General features: G+C 49.7%; 2 protein-coding genes and 1 non-coding gene across 4 annotated transcripts in view; 2 read left to right on the forward strand and 1 right to left on the reverse strand.

The window, feature by feature from the left end:
* Window positions 1-3609: 3609 nt before the first annotated feature.
* Window positions 3610-18402, forward strand: eif4ba (eukaryotic translation initiation factor 4Ba; the record flags this gene model as incomplete). Of its 2 annotated transcripts, none has more annotated exon segments than XM_007911660.2 (14): window positions 3610-3747; window positions 5933-6138; window positions 7511-7627; window positions 8262-8316; window positions 8758-8895; window positions 10392-10517; window positions 11301-11489; window positions 11920-12163; window positions 12690-12775; window positions 14387-14627; window positions 15645-15682; window positions 16965-17097; window positions 17673-17736; window positions 18256-18402. In XM_007911660.2, coding segments are annotated over 14 exon segments (1844 nt in total), but the record flags the coding sequence as incomplete, so codon positions are not given.
* Window positions 4267-4336, forward strand: trnag-ccc. The gene has a single exon. It is a non-coding gene; the product is annotated as a tRNA-Gly (tRNA).
* Window positions 18403-21530: 3128 nt separating the features above from the next.
* LOC103190771 (tensin-2) overlaps window positions 21531-22238 on the reverse strand; it is an 8537-nt gene continuing 7829 nt past the window's right edge. Inside the window, exon 5 of the mRNA XM_042344202.1 lies at window positions 21531-21639. Within this exon, the coding sequence (XP_042200136.1) occupies window positions 21555-21639 (85 nt within the window). The 3' untranslated portion in view covers window positions 21531-21554. The remainder of the gene's footprint in view (window positions 21640-22238) is intronic.

Consider the following 22238-nt stretch of genomic DNA (forward strand, 5'->3'; position numbering starts at 1 on the left):
TTGTTAGAATACACTGCTGTGCGCAAAACTGCTGCGCGCAATTGGCTGCCGCGTTTCGCCCACAAAAGATGCAGTCGACTCACTTCACGGTATATTCAGTGAAGCGCTTTGAGACGTCCCGGAGGACGCGCGAAGGCGCTGCGCCAAATGCAAAGATCATCCTTCTTACTATTCTTTTGTCTGCCCTGCCGGAGGTAAAGCGCATCCCCCCCCCCCCCCACCACCCGAACCCCGCTCGCGCGAGGGGTGGTGCCGCGGCGCCGTAACCCGCAAGCGTTGCTTTGGCGCAGCTGCAGAGGATCGGCACGCGGCCGTGCGGCAGTGAAGGGGTTACGGGGCACTGGGAAACATGAGCTCGCGGGATCAGTATCTGGCAGGCGAGGCCGGGCCAGGCCAGGCCAGGCCAGGCCAGGCGGTGGGAGTCTCAGCAGCGTGCAGTTTCATTTTCCATTTGCCGATCGTTCACTGCAGCAGCAGCAGCAGCAGCAGCAGCGCGCGTGTTCTTTTTAAACGCCCGTTAGGTGATTGGGTGCAGAGCTAATTAGCATGTGCAGTCGACCATTTTCCACCGCTTTGAGGAATGTGCTTTTTAAGAAGTGCAGAACGAGCCCCGGTGCTCGGGGCCTCACTCACGCCCGTCGCCTGTGCCTCAGTGAGGAGTGACCTCATGTTCCTGCAGGAATGTACCGGCGGCGGCTGCTGCAAACTGCAGCCCTCTTCCCGTGCGTCGCTGAATTGCCCTGAACGTTTTAGATTTTATTTAGAATCGGCTGTTTAATGCACCCATTGTGTACGTGGATTAAAATGCTTCAAATCCCAAGCGGTTGGAATTAGCAGCATAGGTACTGGGAGTCTTGCAAACTAAATATTGCTTGGTGCGGGGGATATTCCTCGTTAGATAGCTTCCTGCCTGATTTCCCATCTTGCAGTTATAAAATGCTGAGGTGGATTTAAGTCTTCAGTTTTTTTCCTCTGCAGCGCATTCCTTTTTTTGATCGGGGTTTCAGACTCGTGACATTCGATGGCCTGAGAGGCAGGGGATGAATGAGTCTGCCTTCTAAACGTGACGAATGCTTTTTTTTTTAAAAGGTTGTGAATTGTCATTTTCTTTTAAAATGCGCCCCCCCCCCCCCTCCCCCCCCCCGATCAATTTGTTTTAACCTGACGATCGATTGTGACATTTTCCTGGTAAAGTAATTCAAATGAAAAGTAATTACAAGGGCACAAACTTGTGCTATTCCACGGCCTGCTCTGACACAAAGAGGTTCATCCATGTTGTACTTTCAAAGCTCCCTACATGCGCTGGCCTTTTTTAGCGTGATAACGTGTTAAGTTTTTGATATAACTGGATTTTGTTTGAGGCTGACACCCTGATTATCAGGCAAACTAAATTGAGAGGGCGGAGGGTTAGGTGGGCTCTGCGTTATCGGAGGCACTGTCCTTTGGGTGAGAAGTTAAACTGAGGTCCCATTTGTGCCACGTCAATGATCCATTACTCGAAAAGAGAAGGGTTTTTTTTTTCTTTGTCACTCACTTCGTGGCTGGTCGTGGGTGTGGGGGTGGGGGGGGGGGGTTGGACATCGTCGTATGCAAATTGGCTGCTGGGTTTGCATGGCAAAATTTCCGTGGACCGTTTTGAGACGTCCTGACCATGAGGCACTGAATCAGATGCAAGGATTATTATTTAGCGTCACCAGAATTCTGTGCCCTTTGATCACTGGCACCTCTTGTGCACCTCAGCTTGGTTTTGTGATCGCGTTAACCTGGATAAAATTCCTTTCTTCTCCCTCCACCCCCAGAAAGTCATTGTAGCATTCCCTGCAATCCTTTTCTGTGGCTGAATATTCTCGCGGTTCAGTGTCCCGTGGCCATTTTTATTTATAATAATTCTTCTTATTATTATTTTCAGTTTCAAAGCACGCTCCCGTTCCCACCCACGGTGCCACGCTGAGCCATTATAAAGCAACAAAGCCACAGGTTTCACTCCCTGACCTGTTGAATTAAAGAAAATCCACACCAAGGGTGTTAAGATTCAAAACTGATTCATAAAACAATTCTTCATGCTCTTGTGTTGTGCAATTGTGGTGTACAGTGCCCTGCAGGCTCTGGATGCTTAATCAATTGGGAATTAAGGACATTAATAAGGGATTATAGACAAATCTCGGGAAATGGGATTAAAAGATAATAATAGTTGCATTTAATTTAGCGACTTATGTCGAACCTTCCCAAAGCACTTCACAGAGTTTTCTGTAAAATGTACTGATTGTAGTTGTTATTATTGTTGTGAGCTAATACAATTTGCGCACAGCAGTGTCCTACAAACAATCATGAAGTGGATGACCAATTCTATATCTGGGGAACTGTGGGCCAAAACACTGGGAGAAAACTAGGCAGACGGGATCTCCCATAAAATATTTCGCCCACAGAATATACAGTCAATTCGCTTTACAGTATATTCTGTGAAGCGCCTTGAGACGTTTTGAAGACGTGAAAAGGCTCTGTATCAAGCAAGGATTATTATTATGTATTATGTATCTCGGATTAACTTCTCATCCAGAGGACAGTAACTCCCAACAATGCGAGGGAGGTTCCCCCTTCTCTTTTAGGGGGCAAGAGCACTTTGGGGCAAGAGCACTTCCAACCAGACTGACGTGGCAATCAGTACAAGCTCAGGATGGCTGGCTTGTGCTCCTAAGGCTGTCCTCAGCTGCCTGAGGGAATGATTTAGTGAGAGTAGGCACATTGCAGTTTGGTGACCAACGCTGCTATGTGCTGATTGCGCATTGGAACATATTGGTTTCAGTGACGGAATGACGTTTGTGTAATTTCTTTTGCCCCCACGTCACGGGCTTACGCGAGATGAGTGACTACTTGGCCCGAGTGCTTGCTGCAGGGCTGCTTGCACCTGTGGAACCACACTTCGGAGTGCGTCACTGCTTCAGGAGAGGACGGGGATAATTGCAGGGGGGGGGGGGGGAAGGGATCTGTTTGCGGGCTGTGTGCATGGGTAATAAGAGAAAAAGCAGCTTCCCTGCTGACAGCAAAGGTTCAGCACACTCACACTGGATCGCAGCACAGCTGAAAGTCTTGCGTTCTCAAAATAAGAATGCAAGTAAGTCAGGAGGCTAGCAAACTGCCCTCTGTCTGGGAGGGTTCTCTGGTTCCCAGGAGTGTGTGAGCTGATCGTGCGATCTCCTGATCTCTTACCGTGTACACTCTGGCCGTCGACCTATCTATAGCGGCAGAATGTGAGAATAATTTCACGTGGAACTTCCACGCAGCATGCCTCCTTGCAGAGTGTAGGTTTGACTCATTGAATGGTGATAGCAGGCAGCTTAATACTCACAGCTTAGCTTTCACAACGGGTATTTTATTTCCTCAAAGTGCAGTGACTGACAACAATTTCATGCTGCGTTCACTTGAAAGATTATTGATTTTTATTCTTGGAATTATAGAAATTTACAGCGTAGGAGAAGATCATTTGGCCAGGACTCGGGACAGACTGCATTCAGTCTCACTGCCCTGCCTTATCCACATACCCCCTTCAAGCCTTTATCTTCCGCGTATCCGTCCATATTCAATGTTCTGTGTTTATTGTCCACTGTACAGGCAAGAAGAAGCAGAAAAAGGGCAAGACTTTGACCCTGACTGACTTTCTGGCAGAGGATGGTGGAGGAAATACCCCTGCCTACATTCCCTCAAAGCCTGTAAGCTGGGCAGACGAGACTGATGACTTGGACAATGAAGGTAAGGTGATCGATCTCTTATTGCCTTAGACAGGCCGTTTTAACACGGACACAGGCCATTCGGCGCAACAGAAGTGAGCGAGTGGTGAACTTATGGAACAGGCTCCCTAGGGAGACAGTGGAAGCAGAAACAGTCACTTGTTTCAAGAGTAAATTAGGTCAGATTTCTGCTAGAAAATAATATCTCAGGATACAGTATATAGTTTGGGACACGACATGTCAAGTGACTGCCAGGATGTTGGAAGGCAAACGGGGCGGACTTTGGTCTTCTTTTGCCAGCAAATTCTTACCTTGTTAATAATTGACGTCCACTTGAAAGATCAAGAACTCATTCTGATGATGCATTTCGATTTGAAAAGCCAAATAATAACTCGTAATATGTCTTCCCCCTTTTGGCGTGTGACTGATTCAACATCAGGGTGGGAACTGGAAATTGTTTGCATTGTATTGGTAGCATCAGTCCCTTAAGGAGAAAGAGCGCAGGGGGAGGTCAGTGTAAAGTATAAGGTTTTTGTGGAATCCTGTAGATCAGTGGTCAGAGCGCTCGCCTCCCAAGCGAGAGGATCTGGGTTCGATTCCCAGGGGCGGGCGATGTTAGACACGTTTCCTTGCTCCACACACACACGCCTCTGTTTACCTAGTAGTAAGTAGGAACCCGGTTGTTAGTCGATTGGCTTTTCTGTGGGTAACAATTCCTTCCATAATAATCATAAACTGGTCACTCAATCCACAACTGTTTGTGGAACACTGCTGTGCGCAAATGGCTGCCGCATTTCACCCATAAAATATACAGTCACTTCACTTTACAGTACGTTCAGTGAAGCGCTTTGAGACGTCTTGGAGACACGATAAGGTGCTGCATCAATTGCAAGGATCATTATTATTTCCCGGATACTGTCGTTGTGTCTCTCTCGGGTCGCGCATTAACACGTGATAGCAGGTGGTAAATGTAACAAGAGACAAATGGTTTTCCATGGTGACCCCAACGGTCGCTGAGAGCAACATCTTGGAGAAAGGCTTGGAGAAATGACACTGCGGGAAATTGCAGGGATTTCCATCAAGCTAATACGTGCCCTTAGTTCGTCAGCTGTTTACTAGCTGGAGACTTAGCTGTTTCTTTGACTGCACTTTTGACCGTCTTTCCCCTCGCCTTCTCCGTCATCCTCATCCTCTTTGCTCAGGCACATTGATTAGCCCGTCCTTAAGAACGAGTCTTATTTTGCGTTTTGCAAAGGATGATGTTTTTAACGTCATTAATCACAGTCCCTGCTGTTGACATAGTGCGAGTTATTGAACTCGACAGTATTCAGTCATTGGTGCTCACTGTTTGATCGATGTTGCCCATTGAAAGCTAATTGGAAATTGAGGAGTTACATTTTGATGACAAGATTACAGAGAATAAGGACTGAAAATCATCTTGATGGACCTCAGCATTTGAAACATTTATTGAATAGTAAAAAAGCACATTGCAGTCAAAACTTCCGGATGAAATCTTGCCGTCTTCACTGCACCCTTGGTAAAAAAAAATAGCCTGGGTATGTTTCATTTTTTTCGAAGGGTATTTGATGGCAAACTTTCATTCCTGCTGTGTGTGGAGAAAAACATTAATTGTTTCTGACCTAATCAATACCATTGTTTCGTAGAAACAGGAGTCGACTATTCAGCTCCTCGAGCCCATTCCACCATTCTATAAGATCGTGGCTGATCTGTACCTCAAGTCCAATTACCCGCCCTTGCCCCATATCCCTTAATACCCCGATCTGACAAATATCTATCTACCTCCGCTTTGAAAATGTGAATGGATTCATTGGCTGTGAAGAATGCAAGTGGCCACCTTTCAAAACAGAACGACAGTACTGTGTGTTTGTCTTTTTAATCCCTTTACAATCCAGTGTTGTCCGATTTTCTCTTTTTTTGCGTTCCTGAATCCGACACTGCATTGCCCCAAATTCTGGGAATTCCCATCTGTGTTTGCGGCCGGGATCCGGCCAATCAGGAATGCGACGTACGTTATGGGACGTCTTTCCGACGTGAAGGGCGTTATACAAGTGTAATTTGTTGCTGCAGTTGTTGTCGCTAGAAACCCTCCAATCGACTCGGGTTTTCCATAACGGCTTCAGAAGTCTCGTGACATTGCTCCTCGTGTGCATTTAGTTCCTCTGAGGTATGATTTTTCTTGTTGACAGTTTCCACCGCCTGGCCCAGCGCTGACGAAGATATGTACAAGCCAGCGATCAACCGGGCGTTGCTGCCTACGGCGCCTCGCGCTGCTCGGGCCCCGGATGTTGACACGACCCGTCTGCCGAAATACCCGCCATACACAGCCTTTCTGGGGAATTTGCCTTACGATGTGTCTGAGGAGTGCATTCGAGAGTTCTTTCATGGATTGAATGTAAGTAGAAACTCAAGCGAGATGCTTCCCAGGCTTGTCCTGTCCGTGAACACACAAGTCGATCCACTTTACAAGATATTCCTGTGAAGCGCTTTGAGACGTGATGAGGCACTATATCCTTTGCGTGATAAAACACTGTACCCCTCCCTCTCTCCCCACCTATAATCCCGCCTAAATTCCTTTTTGATCGTGCTTACGGTCCCCAAAAATCCCCAAAACCCGAAGTCTGAGACCCGAGGTCACTGAGTGCCACCATTTGACGTGCAGTGTTTGGCTCTCAAAGCTAGTCTGTGTGTGCGAACTGAGAGGGTGAGGGTGTACAAGGCTACTCAACTGTGGCAAGTCACCACGCACAAAGGTGCTTCACACGTCATAATGCACAGAACACTGCTTACCGGCCTCTGCCAACTCTGGCCAGCGTCTGGACAAGTGCCTGGACACTTGGCTTTTTATGATTGGTAAAGGTTTATAAGGCGGGAGGAAAAGTACTGAAAATGTGGGGGGGTGTGGTGGGGGGATGGGTCTGGTCTTCAACAGCACTGGTGTGAATATATAAAAAAAATAATCATAATAATTTGGTCGCTCCATCCGCGGCTGTTTGTGTGGGGGGGGAACGCTGCTGTGCGTAATTGGCTGCCCCGTTTCGCCCACAAAATACACAGTCACTACACTTTACAGTGTATTCCGAGAAGATGATCACCATCGTTATTATTATATTATAATTCTGTTGTAGCCCCTATTCTTCAGACAGCACCAAAGCCGCATTATTAAGGCACCACCAGGGTTTCAGCCCTACTATCCATTGATTTATTTTTTCCTCTGGTGCTTTTTTTAATATAAAATGCCCCCTCCTCCTTTATGTGGTGCACACAAATTGGGGGGGGGGGGGGCGAGAACCTCCCAGGCTGGAAATTTGTGATTGGGTGGGTGCAGTTCCCATTCCATTCGCAAGCGGCTACAGGCTGTCCATCACCTGGGAGCCGCGGCTGATTGGTCCCTTTCCCGTTCAATGGGGCGACGGCAATGGGAGGGGAGGAGGCGCCGCCGGTCGCTCTGATGGGGGGGAAGAGAACTTCGGTTAGCCTCGGACACCGCTTAACCCGGACAAAACATCCACCCGGATGTGTCTGGCTTACGCGGATCCCGCCATGTTTTCCTGTAAGGCTGATTGAGTGGCATTGCCTATCCGATGGGATCTACAGGAATGCGTCTTCGTTTCGCCCACAGAACGCGCAGGTCCCACTCTGCTTTACCGTGCATCCTGCGAAGCGCTTCGAGACGTCTCAAAGGCGCGATAAGGCGCTACGTCAAAATACAGGGATTATTACTCTCGGATTACTACTAATTTGCTTCTCTCTTCCCCTACCCAAAGATCAGTGCAGTTCGTTTGCCGCGGGAATCCATGAACCAGGATCGGCTGAAGGGATTTGGCTATGCGGAATTTGATGACGTGGATTCCCTGATAAATGCTTTGAGCCTCAACGAAGAGGTGGGTGTATACCTGAATGGTACGGGATCGATATATCAATTCAAAACTTGCCAGCAGAGCAGCAGTGGCCCAGCTCACTGTTAGTAATAATATAGGAAAACAGGACAAGCACGGGAGACCACTCAACCCATTGTAAGGAAGGAGTTAACGTAGAACTCTACAGGGATCATCGTTTTGTATAATCATCAACTATAATAAATTTTTTAGCATCCAAATTCTGCGTACGCTACTCCATTGTTAATAATAGTAAAGTTTCTTTACACCATCAAGCCTGTTCCACCCACCACTTTATTAGATCTCAGGCAAATCTTTTGTACCCTTTGGCATACCGCGCCCCCCCCCCCCCCCCCCCTCCCCTCCATCCATCGAATACCCACACGGCTGTGAATCTCTCTCTCTTAAGCTTCCTATTAATTCCACCTCGATAGCTTTCTGGAACGGAGCGATTCCCAAACCCGCTGCGTGAAGAAATGCTTGAGGACTCCAGGCCAGTCATGGCAGTACATGGCTCGTTAAGATCGGATTGTTTTGGGCAGGAATGGTTCAGAAAGTTTCCCCGAGACGTATAAAGTTACAGGCAGGGACGCTCGCGTTCTATTCAAATTATGTTTGCGTTCTTTGCTACTTGATTTAGATGCTGCAAAACCGGAGAATAAGAGTGGATATCGCAGATCAAGCTCAGGATAAAGGTGAGATTGCTAATTCGCGCAACATTGCAATAAACTTGTAAGATGTGGGTATAAAAAAGACAGGGGTCAAACCAGCAGTGTTTGCGCTTTATGGTTGACAATCGGATGAGGCGTTATTAAACTCAGATCCCGTCTGCCTGTTCAGGTGGACATTAAAGCTCCCGTTCGAAGAGAGAAGGAAGTTTCCACCGGTATCTTGGCTGACAATCCCTCAGTAAAATTGGTCATGCACTTCGCGGCTATTTGCGCGACTTTGCTGTGTGCGAAATCGTCCGCTGTGTTCGCCCGCAAAACACACTCGTAGTATGTCGTGGGAGGGGCGGTACACTGGAAAGTCGATCCTCCAGAAGGCGCTAATACCAGAAGAAAGACTTATTATTATTTCGACGAGCGATGTCAGTCGATGCGCTTTTTAATTGAATCGTTCACTTCCGAAACTAGACAAAGACGACCGATTCGGGAGGGGAGGAGAGCGCGACAGGACTCGTGACCTGGAGATGGAGACCGACTGGCGAGCCAGGCCAGCCCCCAGCAACGATGATTATCCCCCGAGAAGAAGCGATGATTCCTTTGGTGAGAGTGAGTGTGGTAGTAGAGGGGTGAGAAAGACCTTAAGGGACAACTAACTGGGTGTGCGCGTCTGTGACCAACCTGTTGTCTTTCACCTCCCGCCATCTTGTGGGCGAGCTTTCAGCCACTTGACGTGATAAGATGCTATATAAATTACAAGGGTTATTATCGCTAACCATTGCACTGCAGACAAATGTGGAGGGAGGAAAAAAACAGCGGGTCAGCGAAAATGAGTGAGAACAATGGATTTAGAAAGTGCTGATGGTTCAAACCAGGACTCGGCTTTAAACAGTAATGGTGTCACATCATCCCACATTCAGCAAAATCGATGTGCCTAAATACTAGATTAGTTCAGCCCAGGGTTGGCATTGTGTGGATTGATTCTGATGTTTAGGGGGGAAAAGCAAGGGTAGGAGTTCTATAGAATCATAGAGATTTACAGCGCAGAAGCAGGCCGTTCGGCCTATAAAGTTTGCACTGTGGAGTCCTGGTTAGAGCACTCGCCTCGCAAGCGAGAGCACCTGGGTTCGATTCCACGGCTGTTTGCGGGGGACGCTACTGTGCGCAATTGGCTGCCACGTTTCACCCACAAAATACACAGTCAATTCACTTTGCAGTATATTCTGCAAAGCGCTTTAAGTCGTCTCAAAGACATAAGGCGCTATATCAAGGGCAAAGATTATTATTATTATTATAAGTTGTCCATTGAATCCCACAACCTTCATATAACCCTCTACGTTCCTCTTGAAAGCCACAGCTCTGTTTGAAAGCTCTGTTTCGACCTTCTACTCTGCTTCACTTAGCAGGACATTCCACATTCCAACAACTTTCTTAAGTGAAAAGAATTCTTCTAAGCTCTCCCTTTGCTCTTCTTGACTATGTTTAACCAGGGCCAGTAGAACACTGCAGAAGTGCTTACCAAAAATTGTGGTGAATGTTGTGGAAAGTCTTGCGGGTTGGGTTGATTTGTGCTATCGAGGTCCATTTTACCACCAACGTACATTTTTTCATTTTATCAATCAAGACTAAACGTGAAGAAATAACACACGTTAGATTGTTGCATAAGATATTCTGAATGCTTTCTTTAGCAAACACTGGTTGGCCCACTCTGTGGTGATAAGAGGTCACCACGGAGAGAGAGAGAGAGAGAGAGAGACACGCACAGACACACACATACACGCACAGAGAGAGAGAGACGCACACTCACAGATACCGAGAGACATACATACTCACAGAGTGAGAAAGAGAGACAGACACAGAGAGACAGACATACATACTCATAGAGCAAGAGAGGGAGAGACACTCACAGACACAGACATACATATTCACACACAGAGAGAGACACACACACTCACAGACACACATACAGACAGCGAGACGCAGAGACACACACACACCCGCACACGTACAGAGAAAGAGACACCTGCAGATAATCACAAGGTGAGCAAAGCGGTCACGGTCCCAAATCACACGTGGTTCCAGCAGCGTGGCCTCTTTCTTTGCAGGAAGTCGAGATCGTTTCGATTCGGATCGATTCCGTGACCGAGATGGTCCCCGTCGGGATGGAGATAGGTTTGACGGAAGAGACCGTTTCCGGGATGATGGGTTCAAGGATCGTGGCTACGATCGAGGTGAGTGCAGCTCTGCGACGCTATCCATCGTGGAGGGCGCTTTGTAAGTGCAAGTCGTTGTTGTTGTTGTCCTTGCGACACAGGGAATCACTTTGCTCTGCCTAAAGAGTTCAGTTACGAGGACAGGTTGCATAAACGAGGTCTCTATTCCCTTGAGTTCAGACGGTTGAGAGGGCTGATCTGATTGAGGTTTTTAAAATAATGAAGGGATTCGATAGGGTGGATACAGAGGAACTATTTCCTCTGATGGGTGGCGGGAATCCAGAACAAGGGGGCATCGTCCTAAAATTAGAGCCAGGCCAGTTAGGAGGCAGTTTTTCATCCAAGGGGAGTGGGAATCTGGAACTCTCTTCCCCCAAAAGGCTGCGGATGCTGAATCCACTCACATTTTCAAGGCTGAGGTGGACAGATATTTGTTAGGTCGGGGGTTTTCTGCAGACACACATTTACTTTGCAGCGTATCCTGTGAAGCGCTTTGAGACGTCCCGAAGACATGATAAGGCGCTGTGTCAAATGCCAGGATTACTATTATTATTAATATTTTTGGTGTGTGTGTTAATTGTGAGTTATGTATGTGTGTAGTTAGTATGTGTGTTTGTTGCGCGCGTGTGTTTGTCGTATGTGTGTATGTTAGTCGTGTGTGTGTATTTTAGTTGTGTGTGTGTATGTTTGTTGCGTGCGTGTGTAATAAAAAAAAGTCTTTCCCCAAATCTGTTCAGGTGACTTAACCAGTTCAGTGACTTAAACGACGGAAAGATTTCATTGGAGCGCATTTCTTTGCAGGCGGGAGCCGGCGCGAGTTCGGCACCGGCTTCCGACGGGACACCTATGACGACAAGCGGTCTGATGATTTCCGAGGGGGCGGCGATCGTTACGGCGACCGCTACAACTCTGGGTTCGACCGCTACGAGAGGAGAGAGGAAAGAAGAAGCGACTTCAGCTCGAGAGATGATATGAGGCATGAAGATCGAGGTAGGGCGTCCTCAAGACTTCGCTGAGGAAAACCTCTTGTTTTATTTTCCGTCTAACAAAAAATAATAAAATCCTTACAAAGAAAGGGAGCTCGGAGGTCGATTGTACAATACAAATTTACGTGCGTACAACATCATTCACGTCGGGGGGACGTCCCGAGGCGCTAATCCTTTAGATCCTGTGAGTTTTGACGCTGCTTTTGTGACGTTTTCCGAGCTTCCGTTTTGGTTGCCGCATTTCGCCCGCAAAATATACTTTTAAGGTGTATCGTGTGAAGCGCTTCGAGGTGACTCGGAGACGTGATAAGGCGCCGTATCAAATGAGAGGATTATTATATTATTATTATTCGAGTACAGGATAAAAGAGTCGGGAGTTCACCGTGCGTTTCCGTTCCAAGGCAACTGCTGACGCGAAATAATTCCTCCTCCAGGTAGCGTCCAAAGACCGAAGCTCAACCTCCAGCCCCGCAGTGTCTCGAACCAGGAGGTTGTCCGTGCCCCTCCCCCGCCCTCATCCGGAAGATCCGCGTCCATTTTCGGAGCCGCCAAACCAGTGGATACAACGGCCAAGGAACGGGAGGTGGAGGAGAGACTGAAGAAAGAGCAGGATAAGCTCCTGCGGCAGCTGGATGATCAGGAGAGAGGAGTCAAGACCATCAGGCAGCCGAGAGAGAGGTGAAGCACTGCAGTCGATGAGTATTGTTCTTGTGCTTAACAGAGATGCCCACAAAATGCGCTTTACAATCCATTCCGCGAAGCGCTTTGAAACGTCTCGACGAGACCCTCTGGGAGCGAGGGTAGCACACGGCTGCACAGAGCCCCATCAAGAGTTTAGTGCCCTTCGTTGTTCCCATTGGCGGCCGTCCGGATTAGATGCCCTTCGGAGAAGCGACTTTTGCACCTCTGTAACTTGAGGGTTTGATTTGAGCTGCGAACCTTCATCGGAGCTCGTGGCCTCTGAGCTGAGCCTAAGTCGCACGTTACGACCGACCTCTTCGACTGCACCTACGGTCACCTCTTCCCCGCCCACCCCCCACCCCACTCTCCCTTGTGTATGTGAGCTGTGAAGCTCCCGGAGATGCCGAATTGCTGCTCGTGGTTTGGTCGACGAATCGTGTGGCCTGAGCGCAAGGCAGTAAAGCTTTTACTTCTTGTCTTGCGGCGTCTGGCGCTGAACCTGTTCTTTCCTCCCTCGACGCAGGCACCCGAGCTGGCGAACCGAGGACCAGCCAGAGCGCTCACGTACAGCTAGCGAGTCCTCGCAGCCGAGCAGCTCCACCAGCAGAGGTGAGGACATCAGCCATTTTTACTCCAGCGGGCGCGGGGGGGTGAGGTTGGGGGTGGTGGGGTGGGGGGGAGTCTAAAATCCCGTGGGGGCTAGCGGTAAGCCCCTCGGGACGCTACCTCGCGTGAGCGGCGCTATTATAGATGCCGCTGCTGTCGTCGTGCCAAGGAATTTTATGTCCGTTCATAGGCTCTCTTTTCAGAAGGGAAAAAAAACCTGACGTTAGAAAGGCTTCTGTGATAACATTTTAAACCGGGTGCGTGTTGTGCGGGTGGGGGTGTCGTGTCTGCGTCTGCGTGTGGGTGTGTGGAAGGAACGGGGAGAGAGAGAGGATAGATGAGCTCGATCGATAAACGTGCTTCGGCCACTGATAAACCTCAGCGTCGTCGGGTCCGTTTGGTTGCAGTTGAAGCAGCAACTGTGACCCCTCCTGATCTCGCTCGAGACGGTCACTCGTGGGTCCGGAGGCAGTCGGTGTCCTGCAGGTGGCAGTGCAACACAAGGAGTGAGCAGTCAGGACATTGAGTGCGAATTTGTGTTTAAATTAACTGGGGGCGGGGGGGAGGCTGGATTAATCTTCTCCTGGGCAGGTGTGAGGGGAGTGGGAGGGGAGGGGGAAGAGGTTGAATGAGACTGAGGAGATACTTAGCACCAAATGATGGGTGGTGGTGGTGTGGGATGGGTGGGGGGGGGGGGGGGGAGGAAAGAGAGAAGAGTTCTCGAGTGTTTTATTTATTTCTAATTCGAGTATTAATATTCGAAGGGAGTGGGGAGGTGGGAGGGAGTCTCTGCAGCTGAAACTCATCCTCCACTGCTGTTTCTTTGTACATGCTTCCTAACTGTTGTGGGACTTCAAAGATAGAAGAATAAAGTTGCTAAGTCACATCGGTAAAGCTTTGCCATTTGTTATCGTAGTATATTAAAACAAAATTCCGCTCTAGTCAAAACGCCCAGAAACCACCCCCCACCCCCCCCCCCTCCCGCCCGCGTAACTTTTTCAAGCGAGCTTTTTGTTAACGTGTGCAAGTGACTGCCGGCCAAATCATTCGTCATTTATTTGGCTCTCGGCTGCAGTGGGCAAGTCTCGATGCGGCTCGCGCAGCCAATATTCTTGATTTGCTTTTAATATTCGGAGCGTTTCCCCTGAGAAATCTGATCTTGTACTGTGAGATCAGTGGAAATTTTCGGGGGGGAGAGAGAGAGAGAGAGAGAGAAAGAGCTCCAATTCGTCCTACGATTAAAAATTTGGGCCCTTTGTTATTCGTTTGAAAGGGTGAGTTCCATGAGTACAGTTCCCTGTCTTTTTTTGCCAACTCTCTCTCTCTCTCTACAGAGAGCCTTTCGCCGACATTAGGATTTACTAGCGGCCTTGGTTTGGTGTTACAAATCTGGTATCTTAGCGTTTCTAATTGGTGACGGTTAGTGTAAGATGCAGAGTCATCCGGTAGACCCGAAAACTAAGCACCAGCCACTAACCGCCTTCTTATTTGTAATCCGTAAATTCTCGGGTGTCTGCTCACCCATCCAAACACTTTGTGCCAGTGAGCTCTTAAGAGGGGCCATTTGTCGTATCTGTTCTGAAGCGTTTTCTATCTGATTGTCTCGAGCTGCAGTGAGGAGAGAGAGCGAAAAGTCTTTGGACAACGATGTCTTCAAGTCCGAGGAGCCACCGCATTCGCCGGCGTCCAAGTCGACTAAGTCCGATCAGCCTCCACCTCTTAAGGTGGTTCCTGCCCCTCCGCCGAAGGAGAACGCCTGGGCCAAGCGAACAATGGCCGGCTCGTCCCAGAGCTCCGACACTGAGGCCAGGCAATCTCTGTCCCCTGACAGCAAGTCAGAAGATACATCACAAGGGTAAATATCACCGTATATTCTCCCCACCCCCCCACCCCCCCACCACACACACACACACTGCTTTTCCGGTGGTAATAATTCCTTTTAAAAAAAGTAAAAATAAATTGGTCACTTCAATCCTCGACGGTTTGTGGGACACTGCTGTGCGCAACCGGCTGCTGCGTTTCGCCCACAGCACACACGGTCACCACACTTTAGGGTATGTCCTGTGAAGGAACCGCTTTGAGACGCCTCGAAGACGCGATAAGGCGCTGCATCGAATGCAAGGGTTATTATTGCTATTATTGTTGGGAGTCGTTTTTGTGGTGTTGATGAGGAGCCATTAAAGAGAAGTTGGAAGCTTTGCTCTTGAGCAGCTTTTCCAATTACCCTCAGCCAGGAAAGTGTTTGGCACAGAGAGACAATTTAGGATTTTTCTGGACGACTGCTGCACATTTGGTCGCCCATAAAATAATCCCTTCAAAATTCCTTGGCGCCCGTCCAGAAATTTGCCATCGGTGAGCCTCTTGTCCTGCTGCCTTGGCACGTCTCAAAATAAGGTTCTCCTGAATTGCTTGGATATCTGAATCAGTTGAGGGGAGCAGAAGAACGTCCGCCAGAGCATTAACGTCTTCAGCGAAGTCGTGCATGCCTCCTCTCGCTCCCCCATCCCAATGGAGCGCCATCCCACCCTCCTTCTCCTCGGCCCCTCCTTCGAGGCCCGTCTCAAGACCCTCCTCTTCGCCCGCGCCTTCGGTCACCCTCCTACCCTCCCCGGCCCTTCAACCCTCCCCGATCCCGACCCCCAGCTCGGGTCCAAACCCCTGACTGTCCAGCGCCTTGGGACGTCCTCCCGGCGTGAAAAGCGCCGGGTAAATTGTCGTCCTGTATTGTATCCTGACAACTGGTCTTAATTTGAGAGATACAAACGTACGGACGACGGTGTTTTTTTTTGGTGGTTTTGAAATGTAAAAAAAAAAGTTGTGGAGAAAGTCGATTTTACAGTGTTGAATTTCAATCTTTTTTCTTTTAACGCAGCGAAGACAGGGCTGAGGTCGCCGTGGATCCTTTTATGGGTATGACAAGATGCCTCTTATCGCGACAAATTTGAACTCCTCCGTCCCGCTCGCAAATAGAAGCCGCAATTTAAGTGCGACGCCCGCAGTTTAAGCGCTTTCGAGACATCCTCCCGACGCAAAAGGCGCGACGTCAATGCAAACCGCTGTCCCTGTTTCACTGCTCCAGGGTTGTGCTGTTGAAAGCTGTGTGTGTGTGTGCGTGTGTGTGTGTGTGTGTTTTTGTGTGTATTTTTGATACAGGAGGGCCTCTCTCTCTCTCTGCATTGTCTGATTGCATTGCCATGGAATCCCGTAGCTCAGTGGTTTGAGCACTTAGCTCGCAAGCGAGAGGACCCGGGTTCGATTCCCGGGCAGATCAGGGCGAAATGTTGGGCAAGTTTCCTTACTCCGCACACGCACACACACACACACACACGCGCGCCTCTGTTTTCCCAGCAGTAAGCGGGTGCCCGGTTGTTAGTGGATTGGCGGATCGCTTTTCCGGGGGTAATAATTCCTTCCAAAAGAAAATAACAACAATAAATTGGTCACTCAGTCCACGGCTGTTTGTGAGACGCTGCTGTGTGCAAATGGCTGCCGCCTTTCACCCCACAAAACATACACAGTCAATTCATGTTGATCGTTTTTCCAAGGATAATAATCCCTTCAAATAAAAAAAAGTGGGGGTGGGGGGGAGGATTGCGCAGCCCGTGTCTGTCGGTGTTTCCCTTCCTGACAAGAAGCCCCTGTTTGGCCAGCGAGCTGCTGGTGGAGGATGGAAGGAATCCTGCGATTGGGATTCCTGACCCAGAATGAATCTGAAATCCTCGCTGAACGTGGGAGGTCAGATAATGGCCGGCCTCCCTCGCTTGGCGCCCACTTACCGGCTGAACTGGCGAGTCCCCAACAGGCTTGTTTTGTACCTCAAAGGATTTTGAATTCTTCTGGTGTTGCAGTGGAATTTCCATGTGTAGGTGGCAGATATACATATATATATACACACACACACACACACGTGGATACTCTTGAGATATGGCGCTGGGTTTGTGTGCGCATGGCAGACAGCCAATTGCCCCCCAAAAATCATTTGGTACAGTTAGGTAACTTTACCAGTAAAGACTTGAATACCCAATTTCCCCCTCCCTGCCTCACTCGTCTCCCCCCCCCCCCCCCGCCCCCCACCCTCCCGTTGAGTTTTTAAGTGGAATCTATCGCTTTCCATTTTCCCTCCCAAGAAATTACCGATTTTACGCCGTTTGCGAAGGCCGACAAAACCAGTTTATGATTCCTTTTGTCACAGGAGATCAGAATGAAGAGGGTCCAGGGGTGAAGAGAGAGACCACCTCCCCCACGGGGCAGGGCGGGGGGAGTGGCGGGGTCAGCCAGGGGCGGAGCGAAGGTGCGAACAAGGACCGGAGGAAGGAGCCAGACAGGTCTGTCGTTTGCATCTTTCTTGCTACAAGTGAACAATTTAAATGCGTTTCTGCTCATTGCTCTGCTCTGAAGTCCAGTAGCTCAGTCGCAAGCGAGAGGACCCGGGTTCGATTCCCGGGCGGGCAGGGAGAAACACTGGGCGTGTTTTCTTACTCCACACACACACACACACACACGCGCGCGCGCCTCTTGTTTCCTTAGTGGTAAGTAGGAACCCGTTTGTTAGTCGATTGGCAAATCGCTTTCCGGGGGTAATAATCCCTTCAAAATAAATAATAAAAATAATTTGGTCCTCAGTCCACGGCTGTTTGTGTGGGGGGGACGCTGCTGTGCGCAATTGGCTGTCGCGTTTCGCCCCCAAAATGCACAGTCAATTCACTTTACAGTAATATTCTGTGAAGTGCTTTGAGACGTCTCAACGACGTGATAAGGCGCTGTATCAAATGCCAGGATTCTTATATTAGCAATAATGACAACTATTCCCTACCTATTTGACTCACTGAATACTGTGTACCTGATATATGTATATATATATATGTGTGTGTTAAAAATATATATTCTGATGCTTGCACAGGAAAGACAAGAGGGATTCAAAACCTGCAACTGAGCCAAAGAAATATGAAGAGTCGTCTCCACCTGTAAGTACACTTAACAGCACTGCCTAACCTGCCTGTAATGTTAAACTGTGCCAAGTAGCGTACTGTTCAGCAGAGGTTCTGTCGGGTGGAAAGAAATAATCCCTCGAGGAAAAACACAGTAATAATTTGGTCACTTCAATCCACGGCTGTTTGTGGGGGGGGGAACGCTGCTGTGCGCAATCGGCTGCCGCGTTTCGCCCACAAGCTATACAGTCAATTCACTTTACAGCGTATCCCGTGAGGGGCTTTGAGACGTCTCGAAGACGTGATGAGGCGCTGTGTCAAATGCCGGGATTGTTTAATTTAATTTTTAATTGAGGTAGAAAGAAAAAGGTTAATCGAGTTGTTTCACGGGGGCATCGAATGTTTTTTTTTCCCCTCCGTTTACCTAACGGGAAGTAGGAAGCCGGTCGTCAGTCGACTGGCGGAACACTTTCCGAGCGCGCGCTTGTGTTTGCACGGAGCTTGCAGTCGCCGGCCTCTCTAATCAGTCTGCTTACTGTGCTCTGTCTCAAGCAGAAGTTCAGCTCAGCGAGCAAATACGCTGCGTTGATGATCGACGAAGACGGCGAAGAGGGCACAGACTAAAAAAAAAAAACACACACAAACACAAAGCGAAAGCGAAAAGGTCTACGGCGGGGAGGGGGGGGCGGGGGGGGAAAAAAAAACCGCAAGACGAGACAAAAAAAAAAGTCACTTTTTCTCCTCCCCTCCCCCCCCCACTCCCCCCGCCCCCGCGTTTCAGAGAGAAACGAACGAAGGAACTCCGATTAAAGAAAAAAAACAAAAAAAAAACGAAAAATGTGACCGTTAAATAACCCCCATATGGCTTCACATCTCCGGGAAGTTTTATTTTGTTGCATGCTTCTGCGGCCATCAAATATGATACGGAGATTTCATCTCTCCACTTTAAAAACACGCGGCTACGAGCCTCTCGAGAGAGAAAAAAAAACAACATTGTGTGCGGTAGTTAGAATGGTATTTGCAGTTAAAATTAAACCTCCCTCTCTCTCTCTCTCTCTCTCTCTCTCTCTCCCTCCCTCCCTCTCTTCCTCTCTCTCCCTCCCCCTCTCTCTCCCTCCACCTCTCTCTCCCTCCCTACTCTTTTGAGCTTGTCATTAAAAAAAAAAGGAGGTGTAAGATTCGGCCCAAGCGATTTGAAAAAAGTCCGGGGAACTGGTTTGACGCGGAATTGTATATCAAAAAAGGAAACGGAAGACTTAACGTCGCGATTTTTTTTTTTAAAAAAAAAGGAAATGTAGGTGGGTGGGAGTGGGGGGGTTAGGGGGACGGGGGGGGGGGGGGGGCGGGATAGATTTTGCTTCTCTTTTGCCCCACAACCCACCCTTACACTTACACCTTACCCGTCCCTTCACACACACACACACACACACACACACACAGCGATTTTGAACCGATACGGATCGACGAGATGGCCAATCGGCCCTTCTTTTTTGCGGCAAATCCGCCCTTATAAAACGCACCGCTCACCGACACGAGTAAACAAAGGAAATAAATACAGAGTAAATACTTTGCTTCGCGTTTATTTCAATGGTCGAGTGCCACCAGATCCCGAAATCGTTGGTCTCTTTTTTTATCAGAGGTGCTGTTCACGTATCGACTTTTAACCTCTCGGCTTCAGCTGTGTGTACAAACTTAAAAAAAAAGACCTTGACGAATGACTCGAGAGAGAGAATTTTATGTGCTGATAAAAAAAAAAGACAAATTAAATTTATACATGAAAGTGAATCGGAAAGAACAAATCCCTGGGTGCGTGTAAGATACTTTTTGCGGACGATACCGTCGTTGGCATTTTCTGGTCTTCCCTTTATTGCTGGTGTGTCGCCGTTCACCACTTGCGTGTCTGAACGTCTCCCTCGCTCGCCTCTCTCTCTCTCTGTGTGTGTGTAAGTCAGGTTATTCGCCGCGCTGCGTTCCCTCCAGGTTCGAGGTTAGTCCAACCCGACAGAGTTGATTTGGCCGCAGGTTTCCCGAAAGCCCTTTGGGCTCCCGATTGTGCCACTTGGAGGCCTTTGGCAAACCGACGTGGCGATCCCGCAGTGTAGGCGCTCGGTTCATGGCGCGACCATCTCCAGCAAAAAAAACGTTACGGTGCGTTTCATCGCGGTCCCAAACGTTGTAGCCGGACGCCCAGCGAGTGGGTCCCGCGCACACGGCGCTGGTTTGAACGCTATCCGGGTCCTCTCGAGTTTTTGACACGCGTGCACACACATGCACGTACACACGCCCACGCACGTGTACACTTCCCCGTTGAGTATCTGAACCGTTGCAGCTCACCTCTCGGAGGGTGAATGGGACAAATCCCCTCTCTTTCCCCCCCTCCCACCCCCCACACCCCCCACCACCCCAGACCATCATTTCCTTCCTTAAATTGATCAGCGCCACAAGCCAGAAACGCAGAGAGAAAGTGGTGCTCACTTAACAGTAAAGGCCAAAGCATTCTTCCTTTCCTTCTCCCCCCACTTCTTCCCACCCCCCACCCCCCCCCCCCCCCACAAAAAGAAAGGAGGTAGAGTTTGACAAACGTTTATCCAATTGATCTCCTCTCCCATCTTTCCATCCCTGACGTTCTAAAAGCCTTTTGTTCCCCCTTTATTTTTCTGATGGGTGCGGACTGCAACATAGGAAATCCTGTGCTTCGTAACCCCCCCCCCCCCAGGAGTTTAACCTCTTTATCTCCCCCCCCCAGCCCCACACCACCACCCCCTCCTCCCCAGTTCATCTCAATTCACTTAGGCTTGGGGTGGGTTGCTCCCGGTTAGATGGGGTCCTTGCTTTGAAACCGTTTGGTTTGTAGGGCGGTCAACGGCCGGGCGTCTTGAGGCGGGCGGAGACCCAAGGCCGCGCTTAAGAGAGTCTTAGCGGGCGGAGGTCTGCGCGTCGCGGGCCACCCCAAAGACTTTATTGTACCCGCGCGTTGAACGCAACCCGTGCGCTTGCTCAACAGAGGAGCGACACTTACGCCAGAAAGCAATTGGGGCCCCTTCTGGGTCGGGCCGACAAAGTAAAGCTCTCGGATCGAGTATTTCTTGGATTTGACGCCATAAATCAAGAAATATTCCACCGAAACAGAACTGACAACACAAAGACGGTTGAACACAGATGTACCCAGACTCGCGTGAACGTTCAGGGGGTGGAGGTGGTGGGCTGGCGGGGGGCGTTGGGGGGGCGGTTGGCGAGAGGATACAGGTTGTTGCCCACCTGCTGAGTTCGGCACAGGTTGGTGAGCTCTCTTAGTGTTGATTAATAGGCAGTAAAAATGGCAGTCATTTTCCCCGGGAAGGAAACCTGTTCACGTTCCAGCCGAGGCCAAGAAACGCGGCGTCTTCGAGACGTCTCAAAGCGCTTCTCACGGGAAATTGAATTGACTGTATCGTGTGCGCGTGTGTGCGCGTGTGTGCGCGTGTGCGGGGAGTAAGGAAACTCGCCCAATGTTTGGCCCTGACCTGACCCGCCCAGTTGCCGACCCCTTGAGCCCTGAACCCCAAATCCCACCTCCTGAACCCCATGTGCTCCTCTCCCTCAACCAACTTTTTCCTCTATTACCATCGTGATCAGGCCTCGAGTCTCTCCGCACCCCACCCGCCCTGTGGAGCTCCATCCCACAGTCCCTTCACCTCACTCCCTCCCTCGCCTCCTTCAGGGCCTGTCTCAAGACCTTCCTCCCTTGAACCCCTTTTGCTTCCAGAGCCTCGAAGGCGCTAAACCCATACAGGGACTCATAATGTCGGCCGACTTTGGTGGGCTTCGGGCTACAAAAGGATTCTGGTTGCTGGATAGCCTTGAGAGCGGTGCGTTCAACTCACCATGATGTCTCCTTTCAACAGCAAGGCCGGTTCGATCGTAACGCACAACCTTTTGCAACTTGTCCCCTGGACACCACTGGAGAGAACCAACAGAAGCTCTGGTTTAAGAGGTGATTAGAACGAACGATACTATCAACAATAATCCCGATCGCAATCCTTGCGTTTGATACGGCGCCTCGAGAGCCGTGTCTCGAAGGTGGTGTCTCGAAGCGCTTCACGGAGTCTTCGTCAAGTCCGGCGTCCGTATATTTTGCGGGCGGTATGCGGCGGCCGTTTGCACACTCCATCCCTCTGTACGGCTGTGTCGAGTTTCGCTCTCTTCTCTCTCTCCTCCGTCGCCTCCTCCAGCCGTCTCAAGACCCTCTCTTCGACCGCGACGTTCGGTCACCCTCCTACCCCTCCCCCCGCACCCTCCCCTTCCTGACCCAACCCCCAGCTCGGGTCCAAATCCCTGACCGCCCAGGCCTTGGGACGTCCTCTGAAAGGCCCCTGAACCCTGAACCCCAGGTCCCACCTCCTGAAGCCCATTTACCCCAAAGGAAATGTAATGTGGTATTTGTTGTTTCGTCTGTTGTTGTGTCCCCTTAAAAGCGAGGTTAGAAGTGGGGGAAGTGGGGGGGGGGAGGGAGGAGGAAGAGGGGAGAGTGAGGCGGTGTTCGATAGACTAAAAAGATA

Source organism: Callorhinchus milii, unplaced genomic scaffold, assembly GCF_018977255.1.
Source record: "Callorhinchus milii isolate IMCB2004 unplaced genomic scaffold, IMCB_Cmil_1.0 Scaffold27, whole genome shotgun sequence".
NCBI lineage: Eukaryota > Metazoa > Chordata > Chondrichthyes > Chimaeriformes > Callorhinchidae > Callorhinchus > Callorhinchus milii.